The sequence below is a fragment of the Anas platyrhynchos genome, chromosome 19, assembly GCF_047663525.1.
Source record: "Anas platyrhynchos isolate ZD024472 breed Pekin duck chromosome 19, IASCAAS_PekinDuck_T2T, whole genome shotgun sequence".
NCBI lineage: Eukaryota > Metazoa > Chordata > Aves > Anseriformes > Anatidae > Anas > Anas platyrhynchos.
Window position 1 is genome coordinate 7,425,536 of NC_092605.1, and position 13,267 is coordinate 7,438,802.

At 39.0% G+C, this 13,267-nt stretch overlaps 2 protein-coding genes across 5 annotated transcripts in view; one reads left to right on the forward strand and one right to left on the reverse strand.

Moving 5' to 3' along the window:
- The window catches only part of OGFOD3 (2-oxoglutarate and iron dependent oxygenase domain containing 3), a 43,348-nt gene extending 37,307 nt beyond the window's left edge, over nt 1–6,041 (forward strand). For 2 of the 3 annotated variants that reach the window (XM_027471685.3, XM_072025665.1), the window contains one exon: nt 4,114–6,041. In XM_027471685.3, the coding sequence (XP_027327486.3) occupies nt 4,114–4,250 (137 nt within the window). In that variant the 3' untranslated portion in view covers nt 4,251–6,041. Of the gene's footprint in view, nt 1–2,025; nt 2,075–4,113 lie in introns of all 3 variants that reach the window. The other variant, XM_072025664.1, reaches the window with a different exon arrangement.
- LOC101802295 (urotensin-2 receptor) overlaps nt 1–13,267 on the reverse strand; it is a 51,134-nt gene that overhangs the window by 22,670 nt on the left and 15,197 nt on the right. The window contains exon 2 of one of the 2 annotated variants that reach the window (XM_013097951.5): nt 2,671–4,295. The exons of the other annotated variant lie outside the window; for it this stretch is intronic. The gene's annotated coding sequence lies outside the window, so the exon portion shown is untranslated. Of the gene's footprint in view, nt 1–2,670; nt 4,296–13,267 lie in introns of those variants that run through there. 2 annotated transcript variants of the gene reach the window in all.

Consider the following 13,267-nt stretch of genomic DNA (forward strand, 5'->3'; position numbering starts at 1 on the left):
GCGAATGGGAGGGGGAGCGACTGTGTCACAGTAACACTGTGCAGTCTGCAAGGAGCACAGCTCATCAGCTAAGCCTTTAGTGTACCAACTCCATCTTGAAGCACAGAATCATAGAGAAAACATGGAAGGGAAGAGAAAACAGGCTGTAGATTCAGGTAATCTTAGATCTAGCTTGCTGTCAAATAGAGATCAAAGGCAAGCATTGATTGTTTACTTCTGTTCCTATAGAGATCTGAGGGCTATAGGCAAGCTAATGATTTAGAAACAGGCTCCCGTTGGTATTCCGGTTACCACAAATCGTTCTGATTCTTTGTCCTCTTTGTTTTTCTCTTATAGTAAGAAAGGTGAGAACAATTGTATTTGTGTGGGAGAACTTCCTCTACTGCCTTGTTGCAGTAAGAAAGTTTGGCTCCTCTGCAGGAACTAGGCTAGGGCTCTCCATCCTGCTGCTATATAAGCTGATGGGAGTCTTGAAGGCATTTGGAAACAGCTGTAAAGGAGTTTTAAGTGTTTGGTGGTGGCCAGAAAAGAGGAAAGATCATTCAAAGAAGTGCCTTCAGAAATGTCAGTGTTCTGATACAGAAATAGTATGTCTAAGTGTTAAAAGCACTAAATGCTCCCATGTGCTGCACTAATTGCTGTGGCATGCTGTGCCTGATTTATATCTCATTAAATGGAAAGTGGAGATGTGAAGGAGATGGACCACAGGTGTGGGAGAGCAGCCCACAGTTCTTGTGACTCCTGGGTCTAAAACTCATCCCTGAAGCTGAGGTTAAAGCATCGTGAAACTAAACAGGTGATGGAGTTCTTGGCACCTTGCAGTGACTGGGGAAAATGTGAGTCAAATACTTATGTTTGGGATGAAATACTCTTGAATAATCTGGGTGGGAAAAAGAATTTATTTGTTATCACCATGGGCATCACTCCTAACCAAAGGACACCTCCATTCCAATCTTTATCCTTCAGGACCTGGCTCAGAGATTGGTGTCTTTCTTAAAGCTTAGAACCAAGGACCTCAAAATGGGAGATGATCCCTCTCCTGTTTCTTCCATTCCCCAGGAGTTCATCCCTTAAGAACCAGCAATAACATACTTTCTCTTTTTTGGTTAGGTAATATCATACTATAAAGCAGTGTTGAATAGTAGCCTGTGATCTCAAAAAAGCTTACATTTTAAAACCAAGTGTTCATAAATCAACCCCAAATTTATGTGGCAGGAAGCAGTTGTCAAGATTTCATTACTGGAAGAGAAAAGCAAGTCGGAAAGAATCTGCAAGACAGTCAGAGGAGAGGAGACAAAAATGAAAAGACATATTTGAGGCCATTGTCAATTCAAGTAACGAAAGAAAAGAACAAAGGAAGCAGGATTAGAATTTTTGTGCACTTTACCCAGAGCTTTTGTCACTCAAAAACGTTTCACCGGGAAATTGCGTGTGCATACACATTTTTGGTTTGCAATGAGTAGTTGCATAGCTATTCTTCGGCATCTGTAATACAACACTGATCTTTTGTGAAGCTCAGCATTCACTCTAGCACTTACTCACAGTGTGGAGAGCTCAGTGGACCTGCCTTGTGTGTGCCTTTCTCTCTTCAAAATGAGAGTTCCTAGCATGGCTACAGCAATTGCGTCAGCATATAATGCTTTTTTAATATAAAGTTTGCACTTTAAGTGCTTTGAATGCAGTCTCACAGCTAAAAACAGACCCACATCACGTATGGCCCTACTAACTTGCTGACGTGGTTCATGGTTTGGAATTTTCGGGCTTAAAATCTCAAACTCAAAATTGATTAAAAAACAATTGCTAGAACCGAGGACAGATTATAGCCTAGGATTAGGTACGTACTTTTCTAAGCAACTTGCTTAGTTCTGAACTGCTTTTTTTCTTGTAGTGATTTAACTTTTGAAATGGTTTCTATATACTGCGTATTGAAGGAAAATTCTGAAGTGTCTAGGTTCATTGTACTTGGAAGGGCAATAAATCATCCTGTTCTGTAACGGTGCACCTTTATCTTGTGTCTTTCTCCAGATATCTCTGAATAATGATGCTACTGTATATTCCTTGAAGATTTTATCAGGTGGGATGGGAATTAATGTTCCTTGCCCTTTCTGTGAACAGTTCTACTATTGAGAATAGCATACTGTGGAGAGACTGTACTTTCATTTCAAAATTTTGCAATGGAAATGATTTTAAAATAAATTCTTCTCAAGTGAGGAAAAAGTATATTAAGAAATGGATTGAAGGCTTGTTTGGTGACATGGAGACCCCCTCTAGCAGTTGTGGGACCAGATACATAAGGAGTTATAAAATACAATATATCTGAAGACATATTTATTAAAGAAGAAAATGAAAACATTCTGTATAGCCAAAGAATCCATTTTAACTGGCTTAAACAGTACACTGAAACTTGTCTAATTCTGAACTGCTAATATTTCTTATAAGAGATCAAACAAAAATGCTTGGAAATGAGTTTAAGGCAAAACTTTGGGTGAGTAGGTGAGGGACTTAATAATGAAGTAGTTGAATGTATTCAAATATGATTTAAGAAAGTAAAAAAAAAAAAAAAAAGGACTTTGTATGAAATCCTCAAGGGTTCTGTTAACTGTAGCACTCAGAGGATATGAGAACCTTGCCTTCATTCAGTCTTTCATTCAGAAGAGCAGGACACCAAGGTGTGCATGAGCTTTGCATACAAATAAATTTATTTTTTACATATATTTATAGCTTTATCCATTATTGATGTGCAGCCAGTGGCACAGAAGATAATATATGACTTCATATTTCTGCTTGGCAGCTAGGAGTGATTCCTAGGAAAGATTAAATGTGAACTGCAACTGAATGTGGAAGGGACTCAGAGGCTGCCCAAGCTCCATGAGGCCAGTCTAGATTTGTTCAAATTTCTTGTGTGCTGCTGAAGAATATGCAAGCAAGATAACTTCTGGATCTTTAGTTAAAAGGGAACACTAGCTGTGTAGCTTGTGCCTGTTTCTGCAGTGTATTGTACGAAGGTTGGAATAGTTTGTCTTGTTATAGTGCAGAAATTAAGTGGGCATTTAAGTGTTTTGTTTGGCCTGGTGGTCCCAGGCAGTCAGATTGTCTGTATGAGTTCCTCGAGATAAGCTTTTAACAGACTCTAATCTGTATTGGGATAAAATAGCTGTGCATATGAGTATTATTGGCTTTTCAGGAAATTTGAGTAGTCCTACGGAGTTGCTTCAGTTCCAAGTTACTTGCTAAACATTAAACTGCTATGTTCTCAAAACAGTTAAATAATGTGGAAGTAGAGTGCCCCAATGTGCTTTGGTTAAGTGGGATGCTAGTACACCTCTGCTGGCATCCCCAAAGTAACTAGCTTTCACCTTGAAGCAACCCAAGGCCTGGAGAGCCCTGAAGCATGTTGGTGGTGGTGGCACCCAAAACTTAAATGGGATGAAGGACAGGGCTAAGCATTTGCATCTGTAAAACAATTTCCAAGCCTATGTATTGATGGAGTGTCAGTTCCTAAGGAAAAATAATTGGTATACAGGAGTGATACATAACGTTCTGTCCTGGCTGAACAGTGAGTGATCTGAGTGTGCACAAAAAGCTATAGCAAATACTTGGTATAATGCTGATAAGCTGCCACAGCTGCTTGTAAACCTGCTGAGCATTTTTTCGCTGAAGACCTTTTGCCACCTCTGGAGCACTTCCTCCTTCTTTGGTCTAAAATTAGAGCCCAGACTAGAAGGGGAGCAGGGAGGAAATCAGTACATTTTGACAGTCACTAGGGTTGCTTTTTTCTTGTTTTTTTTTTTTTTTTTTTTTTTTCTTTTTAATTGAGGCAACTAAGAACTGGATTCAGATGTTCTTGGCTTCCTCCTGTCTTTTATAAACTATGGGATATGGTAGAATTATGTCTCCAGCTTTGTAGCACGAAGGATTAACATAGACTTTAAACAGTCCATAAAGCTGTCAGAGTGCAGCATAAGCTCATAACAGTTCGGCTCTGGGCTGACCTGTGGGCTCTCAGGTAGCTAGGGAACGCTTGGACTGAGACAACAACAGCAAAACTGAGTAGAGAGCTGGTAGCTGAATGGCAAACTCTGTGTCGCTGATTAAATGCTTTTGTCTTTACAGGCCGGGTTTCCTTTTTCACCTCTGGATCTGAGAATCTTCATCGGGTGGAAAAGGTTCGCTGGGGCACTCGCTATGCCGTCACCATCTCCTTTACTTGCAACCCAGACCACGGCATTGGGGATCCGGTCCTGACATAATTCCTCCCGGGATGGAATGTGAGGTCGAATGGAATGAGAGAAGCCCTGCAAGAGGAGAGGAAAAATGGAGATAATTTTATAGACTTGCATTCAATTAGAATTTCCCAGCTGTATTTTGTTATATAAAAAACATTTTGTTTTCATGTCTTCTGTGGGTGTTGCAAACAGTGCCTTAAGGACCATCTTAAATTTGGTATGTTCTGTAACTGGTTTGTCTTCATCTTCATGTAGAGTCCTGCAATGGGCTCTTCATTTTTCTTTCTTTTTTTTTTTTTTTTTTTTTTTTAATTTTGATTCTTCGGTTTAAAAAATACAGACCACCTTTGGACCATATCTTGATATGACACCACGTGCTTCTGTTACCTGTTATTAAATTCTATAGTCTCTTCCAGTACTAATAGGATTTGGAAACTTTGACCTAATTAATACAGCAAGATGAGCGTTATTCTTTTGGACATGTCTCCTGCTGAGAGGAATGTTTTCTCCTTTAGCATGGGCATTAGTGGGCGATACACCTGTGGTTTGACTCCTGGGCTTTACTTGAACTTTTTTTTTTTTTAAATTAAATGACTACAGATATTTTCTGCTACAAGCAAGGACTAGTTAATACAATGTCAGAACTACAACCTTTTAGTTAGCCAGAAAGCACATCACTTCAGGATTACAAATGTTGTGCATTAGGGAGTGGCACCACAGTAGGTTCCTCTGACCAGAACGCAGCATTCCCAACTTGCCTCGCTTTCTCAGTGGTGTCTTAAGAAAAGTGATTAATCTCCTGGTTGCAAGTCCCATCCTAAAGTTATTCAGAGCTCCTTATGGGAATGACTTGACCGTATAACCATGTAAATTATATTTATGTAAGTATATTAAAAAATGTAAATGTATTAAAAGGAGAGCTGGGCAGAAGAAGTCAAACAGTTTTCTGGATTCAGCTGAGCATTCATAATTACCAAATTCTCAGTTAGGACAGTAGGATCTGGGAGGGACACAGGTGAGAAGAAAGTTAGTTTTGTGGTGGTTTTCCATGCGCTGGTGCTGGAATCCTTAGACTTGATCCTGTAAACTGACTTGCTGCTTGGACAGCCGGATAACAAAACCATATGGACCAGTTGTCTGTTGTATGTGGGCTCTTACGGAAATTAGCATCCACTTACATTTTAAATTGAAATGCTCTTGAGCTGGAGCTCAATTGTATAAACACTTTGAAACATCTATTTATTGGGCCAAAATTAAGTTTTAAGACCAAGTTTAAGAAAACTTGATTTTTGTTACAGTTGATATAACTTACATATCCTGTATGGTGAAATACTGTTTAGCTTGTCCAAAACAATGTTTTATCTGTTTCAGGAAGTTTATCAATAGCTTTTTATAGACTTCTTTTTTTTTTGGTTTAATATGAAGACTTCTGTTAACTAGGATCATTAGTCTGTGATGTTACTTGAATAATAAATCGCAAGAACTTCAGGAAGAGTTGATTGCATTGTATTACAAATGAAATAAAACAAGTAATCTTGCCAACTGCCTTGCTTTCTTACCACAATCAAAGGTTTTTGTGGGTCAACACTTTAAGTATATCATAGGAAAAAATATTTTTTCTTCAAATTTTGAAGTGAGCATTGATTTGGTTTATTAATAGTCTATCTTTTCTATGAAAATGAAAATGTGGGGATGTGCTTTTTTAATGCATACAATTTCATGTAATTTTCATTTTTGTTTTAATCTCTCCTTTTATGGAAGTTGTAAGTATGGGGGAATTACACTGAAGATGTAATAAAGAGAATGATGACTGGACACTTGTGCTATTGTGAGTATTTTAAGTTGGCACACCAGCAAAATTGGTCTTCTATAATTTCATGTCTTATGAAAACTGAGAAGGGCATCCTTGCTAACAAGGAATTGTTAAAAGGACTGGATGCTAGGAAAACGATAGATGGGTTCTGTATCTAAATACTTGTCTCAAAGCCTGTTAATTCAAAGAAAGTTGCCTCACACCAAAGTTGTATGTCTATGTAAAGACCAGACACCAGCAACAGCTTTAGTGGGTTAACACTTTTTTTTGACATCACTTTGTGATTTAAATGCAGGGCCTTTTCCACAAAAATATCAAGTATCAGCAGAATCTAAATATCAGTAGACCTCTGTGGATTTTTTTTTTCACTGTAAGTTTTCTCATTAGGGCTTTGTAATTTTAAAAAGTGTTTATTAGTTACTTCTCTGTCATGCAGGCTTTGAGTTGCACTAAGTGAAAATAGCACTTTGAGAACTGCCCTCTCTAAAATACTCCTTATCAAGACCATGTTAGACCATGGGGGAAATCCCAACTAATCTGCTCTCAGGTTTTAATCTTCCAAAGCTTGTGTGTGTTGTAATATCTTCCAAACCCGGTGTTTTCTCCCATGCTGTGAATTGACTGACATTCAGAAATAAAATCAAGCTGGTATTTGTGCTTTCTGGATTTTTTAAGCTTTAGTAATGTGTTCAATATGATGACCAAACCTGTCAGATGTGATTTGTGAAAAATGCATGTGCTGTACCTGGTAAGAGAATTCACGTTTTGAAAGGAGCATAATAATTCAATATGTTGTGTTCCAGTACTAATCAACATTTTATATTTGAAGCTTCAATATCCGGACTACTAAAAGCAATATCTAGATCTATGAAGAAATTAAATAGCAAATGAGGAAGTAGAACACAATCTAAAAGATTCTAAACATAGCCTCCAGCAGGGGAATAATAACAGCAGAAAGGCTAATGTTCCTGGGGCAGCTTGGAATTTGCAGAATTCAGTGATTGTTAGAAATAAGCTTGACTTAATTTATTTTAGTCCCCATAAATGCCCCCAATAACTTTTTATTAAGCGCCTCTCTCCCTGTTTCTTGACAGGTAATTCTGAATTTGAAATACTTTAATTTCTGCTGATGTTTCTGTCTGTCCTCTTTCAGGTTCAGCCTCCCTGCTGCTACTGGGAAAGGCAGTGCTCTTTTTCTCAGAACTCAGATTAGGTCAAGGGCAGGATTTGTTCTATGAAACTCCTATAAATCTGGTGCCAAGCTCCTGCAGACAAGTGCTCTTAATCGAACGCATGGTAAAAACAAAATCTGGCTTGATGTTTCCTGGGGGTGTGAAAACCTTTGTTTAGAGCCCTTGTGGTTCAAGTAAAGTAAAGAAAGGTCAATATATGTTCAGTGGGGAACTGGGGTGAAATCTGGACATAAATTTGCAGCCTTGTACCTTAGAGCATATTCATTTAAAATATTTGGGAGTGTTAACTTGTACTTTGAAATAAAATCATTTTTAAAGAAAGGTAAAGCCTGCTTGCATGAAATAGAAGCCAGGGTGAAATAGAAAATATGTCAGGAGACCAAGCCAGGCTTTGAATCCTTCCTAAGACATTGGATGAGGCTTCTGGAGGACTTCAGATTGATTATACATGTACTACCCTGAAAATAATTCTTCTATTCAAAGGTGTTGGAGAATATCTTTCTTCTAAAGCTACCAGGTGTGAGATCAGGTCTGGTCTAGCACATACCTAGGTTTTAATGTTATAGTATGCATTTTATTTAGTTTTACAATTTTATTTATTAATCCCATACAACCTAATTCTAGGAGCTTCGACTGGATTTTTTGGGATATTTCATGTTTAAAAATTTTGTTTCTGTAAGCAGTTGTGTAATCTTTTTTTTTTTTTTTTTTTTTTTTTTAATATTTTATTTCCCCATAAATCAACAGAAGTTTTGTAATGTTTACACGATTTTCTTCCAATTTTCCAAATATGCATTGTCTATATATTGGATACGTAGCTCCATCTAAATGAATTCGGGTCCAAAAATGCTTTCCAGGATGCTCTATATACAAAAGGATTTTATTTTAGATTTACATCAGAAATTTAGCTTCAGGTCTTAATTATTTGCTTTGATTTATATGATAACTTCAGAAGGGTACGTTTTGAGGCTGTAGCACATGATGTGTAGAAAAAAATAAAAGAAAACTTAAATGGCATTGGTAATGACTATGCTATCAAGAAAACCTGGTTTTCTTTCCTCACTTGCAATTCTTACTACTTTTGAATTTCTCCTTGACAGCTTTCCTTTCCTCGTGTTCCATCTACACTCAGATATCTGTGCACTGCCTTTACATGTGAATTGGATTTCTCTGAAGCACTCGTGTCTGGCTTTGTACACTATTTCTGCCTTGTCTGAATCCTAGGAGCAAAGCAGGTACGTTGCTGGAAGTCAGGGCATTTCTGTGCTACTGCTGAGAGCAGGGGGAACTACAGCCACCCTACTTCTCTTCCCCCAAGCAAAGAAAGAAAATCCCAGCTCTTGTCTCTCCCTTTTGAGTCTATTGTGAGGAAATCCAACCAAAGATTCCAAGAATAGCAGAAGAGTTATTTCCTTTATGAACCACAGATGGCTGCAGCATGCATCGATCATTTTAGCCTCGTTCAAGGCAGACTTCTCAGGAAATCCGGTGGTGAGAGCTGTTGTAAAGTGGTGGGTAATTCCCTGGTAAGTGTCTATTGCTCCTTGTAAAACACTGTGGAGAACTATAGCAGAGTTTGCTTTATCTCTGCTTTTGTAAACCTTCTTAGGAAACTCAAAGCTAATTTTACAGCATGTTTGCTGAAACCTACCATTCAGCTTTCCCTTAAAGATAGCCCATTTATCCCTAAAACATCCATGTAGGCACTTTTTATCTTCCATACAAGCGTTGTTGGCTTGTACTGGAGCCTTTCAGGAAGGAAAATAACTGATCCATTTCTGAACTGCATGTTTGTCTTTGATTCTGTCCATCATCTCCCCTCAAATCCCTTATGGCATCTCTCAGTTCTGTCCTACCATACTCAAGCTTTTCCCTACAGCGTAAGAGCAGTCGGTTATTTATTCATAGCCTGGCTTGCTAGAATACTTTGGGACACTTGTAGGATGGTACTGGCACTGCTGTTGTAGTAGTATGGGGAGTGCTCAGCCTTGTGCTGTCTGATGAAGGCTGCAGCTGCCTGGAAACACCAGGAAACACACAACAGAGCCCATGTCTCAGGCAGGGATGGGTCATGCTGATACCAGCACCGATTTGTGGGCAGGCAGCATGCTGTGTGCTGTCTGAGGTCTGTAACACAGGTTCATGGCTGTTCCTTTACTTTCTAAAGGATTAGGATTGTCCTAAAGCAAGAGATTTCACTGAACAGTCTGGGATACAGAGTGAGCAAGCCCCATGTTGTTAATTGTAGCTTTACCATGCTTGTATCTGTAAATTAGCAATGCCTCAGGCTGCTTTAGTTCTGTACTGTCTTTGACACCTGGTGTATTTCAGTGGACAGACCCTGCTACACTCACACTTAGCTCATCTTTCTCAACCATACTCAAAGCAGCCAGCTTTTTCCTATAACCTTCTTAGCCCATGAAGTGTGTTAATCTTTAAGAAGAATTTTTTACCTTGGTGAAACTGTCAAATCTTGCTCATTTTTTTTCCCCATTCTTTAGCATTTTTTTTCCAAATGTTCTCTTATTGTTCATCTACTGCAGGCACTGTCCATAGTTAAAAGGACACCCTGTATTTCACAGAGGTATTTGTTTCCGTCTGGCCTGTTTTCTTACATGGCTGAAGTAACAATGAGGTAGGGATTGATGCTGCCTGCTCTTGAATATCCTTGTCTTTTCATGGTAACTTGTGGATAGTGAATACTGAATTTTGAAACATACAAGAAAAACTTTTTTTGCTGCTCTTTATCAGAGGCTGGTTCGCATTAAGGAAGTGATCTTGTTAAAGGATCCCTGCTGGTAGAGTTCTTCCTTTGTGAAGTCTTACTGATTTTAATGGGACCCTACACATGCAGATCAGACTTGCAGGATCATGAGAAATGCCTTGCTTAGAAACTTCTCATTGTAAAATTGATAAAGCAGCCTGGAAGTACCATCTCCTGTATTTCTCTAACCTTTAAATGCATCCAAACAAAGCTAAACCTTCAAAATATCTAGGTTGACTGTTGGGTAATCATGAGGCTTTCCAAGGAATCTGGACTGGCTGAATCTCTGAGCTGTCAGGTCAGATGCACCATCAACTATGTACCTCCCTGGGACTTTCATCTGAGCCTTCAAGCTGAAGACTCGGTGGTGCAGAAGCACAGGGGTATGTGCCTGAAATCAGCACCTCTCCTAGAAGAAAATGATGTTTAATTTATAGAGAGAGGCAGCGATTTACTGAGTTTCTGGAAATCTCTTCTAAGAGGCCTTTAATGCTTGAAATGCTTGTTTTACAAATGGATACCCTTCCAATTCTTCAGTTAACCAAAAAAAGAAAAGAAACAAAAAGTGCTGAGTAGGTTAATAAGCTATGACTTTTCTGGACAGACACCTTGAAAATTTGGCTCCTTTTTTTTGTTCATCAATTTATACAATGATATTAAGCTGTTTATCTGGGTGCCAGGATACTTTGCTGCTGACTTCACAGAAAAGCTTGATGTTTTCTTTTGAGACTGCTTTTCACTGCCAAGACAAGGTCTCTGGGTGGATTCACACCTTGTAGCTGACCTTCTTGGCATATTAATTCGGAAACCATTAAAGCTGGGGGGAAATAAACAATGGTGGGTCCTAATGGACTCATTTTCCATGAGTTGGCAAACTGCGAATGGTAACTTCTTCTATCTCCTCTAGCAGACAAACATTTTTATTTTTGGTATATGCTGTTACTGAAGAAGGGACGTGTTCTGGGAGTCCTCTTTGCATTTAGGGCTTTAAATGTGACTCACTGAACACCCTTTTAAAAAGAGAAGGTCACGTTTCAGCAGATGATTCAAAACTTAAAAAGGTGCTGTGAAACCAGATCAACTCTAAGCCCATTCATTCCTTGCACTTCTCGACAGAAAAGGAATGAGAAAAATGATCTTTCACTTGCATTATTTCTATTTCACTGCTGAAGTTGAGGGCAAAAAATGCATTTTCTTATTTTTCTTTTTCTGTTTCAGAGGGAGATAAATTACTTAGGAAGGAATTCCATTCCACTGGGAGGAATATGATCAAATAAACTTTGCTGTTTACTAGCAAAGAATTATGACGAGAAAGAACTGTAACATAAATAAGTCAGAGTGATAAGATGGTGATAGAGAGCAGCAGATTTCTCCCATTCTGAAATGTCCATATCAATGTTGAATTCATGCCCCCCAATCTGCTTTATTTTTTTTGTTTGTTTGTTTTTAAAAAAATCAGACCAACAACTGGACACTGTGAGCTTTTAGGGAGCAAAGCTCTTGCTGTTAAATCTCTTCATAAACCTTTCAACAGGACCTCTTCCCTAACACCTTTAGGCTATTTATCTCATCAATATTGTTTTAATTAACAGTGAATGTTGAATCTGCTATGTTAAGAAAGCTGTGTTTCATCCATCTATTTAAAAATAATGAATTAAGCTTTCCTCTGCATATACCAGCTTTTTTTTTTAGGTGGTGGCATCCTCCATGCATAACATCTGTCTATAGTAGTATAGGCAGGATTTAGATTTATAAATAAGAAACAACCTAAGAAGACTGAAACATTCATAAATGAATTACATAGAAATGAATATTATCTCTCCACTTAAAAAAAAAAATAGTTTGATTTTTTTTTTTTTCCTTGGTCCTATAAGAAAGGACAGCATTTTACTCATTTTGAACTCCTTCAGTTGAGGTGTGAGGACATGCACCTGCTCCCCACTATGGTCCGTGGAGGTCTTACTCTGCTATTAGGTACTTGCACAGTGACTGGAAACCCAGCCCCCTCCCTGCTCATCCTCCCTTTCTTATTTCGTACACGTGTTGTTGGAGATCTTTGTCTGTTCAGCCCGCATGCAGACAGGTAGAATCTCATTTTTCTGCCTCAGCACAGGCTCAGAATAAATGCATGTGGATTTCTCAGGAACGCTGTTCTCATCTTGAAGAGTGCCCAGTTAAAAGCACCCGGCCCGGGTGGTGATGAAGGCTCTCACTCATGTCACATTTATTAATGCTGAGACCCTTGAAGTCTTCCATCTTCACAGCTGACTGCCTGCTGCCTTTGAGCCTTGGTATTTTCATCTCAAGAACTGGAACTTGAGACCTCTTGACTTTGTTTGCTAAATGCTTTTAGCACCTCCAGATGGCTTGTGAGTCAGTGAAAGCCAGCGTGCTGCAGAAATTATCACTTCCAAGAGAAGTTAAACACGTTTCAACTCTGTAGCTAGGATTTGTATCAAGACTTTTGAGCAGGCCATTAAAATTTGTCCTGATCATTCTCCTTAAATGAAATACTTCAGCTATTAAGCATGCACAGAAGGGCAGTAATCAAAACTTTTCCATAGCTGAACCCTATGGGGAGAGAGTTTAGACCTGAGCATCTCAAAAGTAATTTTTCTGTCTTGTGGTCAGGGCAGCCCTGTGACATGTAGGATCCTGAGCAAGGCAGAGGGAAGGTGTTGAGAGCAGCTGTGCTGTTCACCTGATTCCCATGAGTGGGAAACATAATTGTAACTCTGATTTTAAGTACATTTATAAACAAGGGCTTATATATTAGTGCTACAAATGTGGCAAGGGTTATAAGGAGCGGTAATATCTCTAATTAAACCATTTCACGGAACTGGAAAAACAGAAGAGCCTTGAGCCCTAAAGCTTTGGTATTAACAAATGGAATGGAGTGAATGAATAAGTGGATCAATTAACTTAATAGAAAAATTAAATGTCATTGTCTGCCTCTCCCTGGCTGAGCAGCTGAGCAGTGTCATTGAACCACAGTTTTCTTTCCTTCCAGCTGTGGATGGACATGCAGGGGGTGGGAGCGTGGTGGTGGGGAGACTGAGCTTGGCTCTTAGCCTGCCTCCTAGGGCTGCACTCACTGCTTCCTCGGGGCATCCACCCCAACTTCCCAGGCACTCGCAAGGGCTCCTTTGTGGCATGGAGAAGACAAAGGTGGAAATAGAAAATGATACACTTGCTCTACCATTATTTCATTTTAATCTAAAATTGATCACTAGGATGTACAGCTGTCCCCTTCCCTGCAAGATATTTCAAG